This window comes from Mandrillus leucophaeus, unplaced genomic scaffold, assembly GCF_000951045.1.
Source record: "Mandrillus leucophaeus isolate KB7577 unplaced genomic scaffold, Mleu.le_1.0 Scaffold114, whole genome shotgun sequence".
NCBI classification, from domain to species: domain Eukaryota; kingdom Metazoa; phylum Chordata; class Mammalia; order Primates; family Cercopithecidae; genus Mandrillus; species Mandrillus leucophaeus.
The window spans coordinates 3,367,579-3,369,072 of record NW_012099654.1 but is presented as its reverse complement, the minus strand read 5'-3'; the positions used below and the strand labels follow the sequence as shown (position 1 = coordinate 3,369,072).

General features: G+C 47.0%; 1 protein-coding gene across 1 annotated transcript in view; it reads right to left on the bottom strand.

Annotated features, from left to right (window-relative positions):
- Window positions 1-1,494, bottom strand: part of ANKRD31 (ankyrin repeat domain 31) — a 181,860-nt gene extending 180,366 nt beyond the window's left edge. Inside the window, exon 1 of the mRNA XM_011996538.1 lies at window positions 1,218-1,494. Within this exon, the coding sequence (XP_011851928.1) occupies window positions 1,218-1,321 (104 nt within the window). The 5' untranslated portion in view covers window positions 1,322-1,494. The remainder of the gene's footprint in view (window positions 1-1,217) is intronic.

Below are 1,494 nucleotides of genomic sequence, written 5' to 3'. Positions count from 1 at the left end.
AATGAATATTTTTTTAAAACTACTTGAGAACCTTGAAAAGTAAACAATAGCAGGTAGATTGGGGACTGAAGTTGAAATCTGAATAACAACCCATTTATTGATGAGTTTCAGTTTGTTTTCGGTTTTTTTAGTTCTTTTTTGCCTTTCAGCTTTGAACCATCCAGTGGGCACAGATGGTAAACCTATTTTTATCCAGAAGACCAAGGAAAATGACCCCTGCATGCCAGAAGGTATAGGGGAAAGCCCAGGGTTTTATTTTGTTTTCTCTCTTACCTCCCAGCCCTGCCCCAAGGCTGGCCCTAGCCTCAGAGCTGGCACCAACGATGCCACCAACCATGGCAACTGGGGAACTTAAAACTCAAGAGAAAATGTCCTTCTACCAGAGGAACTGGGAAAACGGATCTGCATTGCCTTAAAAGCTTGGAGAGAATCCTCCTTTTTTCTCTCTTTTCTTAACTCTTTGCGCTAAAGGCTGTCCCCGTTGTAAGGAACTGCTCTATAGTGAAAAGGCTAGCACTCAAAGAAACCTGTCTTTCTGATCATATGAACTGGCAAGTGGGTATGATGAGGAAAGGGGCCAGGAGAATCCTGGAGAGGAGAGAGAGGGAAAGGAGAATCGCCTAATTCTGTGTATGATCCAACTTAAGTCCCAGACACAGCCCTTACATGAAACAGACCTAGTGGCCTCATCCCTGCTCTCTTTTCCCTGTGTCTAGTACAGAGAATATGCTAGAGAAAGGTTTTGATAACCTGAAATACCGACTTTTTTGGATTCGTATGAAACTATTTGCTTCCAGTTTGGCAGGGTCCAGTTTCCCCATCACGCATCCTTTTTCTTGAGAGAAACCGTTACCCATTTTCCCTGAACTGAGCTACAAGTCTCTTGAAGCAAAATGCAGTTAAGTTCAGACCCCAGATCTTTTTTGCTCGTGCAAAAAGACTTAAAGCCCCCAAAAAGGAAAGCCTTTTGAAAAATGCTACAAAGCCACCTAGTACAAAACTCATTTTGTCCCTAGCTGGTTGGGGGTAGGTGGGGACAGACTGTGGTTGCTTATTTAAGAGCTCTCAGCCCAGGCACGCCTGCCCCACAAGGCTCTGATCCTGCCCACAAGCACATGTCCTGGTCATGATCTCCACTCAAAACTCTGACCCACTCAGAGGGCCCCTGGGCCGCCCAGGCGCGAGGGTTCGGGCACTGGGGCCCTAATGATGGTCACCTTCTCCAGCGCAGCTCCTTTTCTTCCAGGTCGCTCTCCGTCACTGAACCCTCTATCACGGTTTCATCACTGTCCCAGTCTGGGTCCTGGACGCCTTCCTCCATCTTTGCCTCACATTCAAAGTCTTTTTTACCCTCCTCTAACTCCCTCTTGCCCGCAAACAAAAAAACACTTTGAGGGCCAGAGGAAATTGTGAGTTAAAAATAAAAATAATATAATCGCAGCAGGAGCCCGGCCTTGTCGCAGGGCTGCTGAGGAGGGTGCAGAGGGCCGCGAG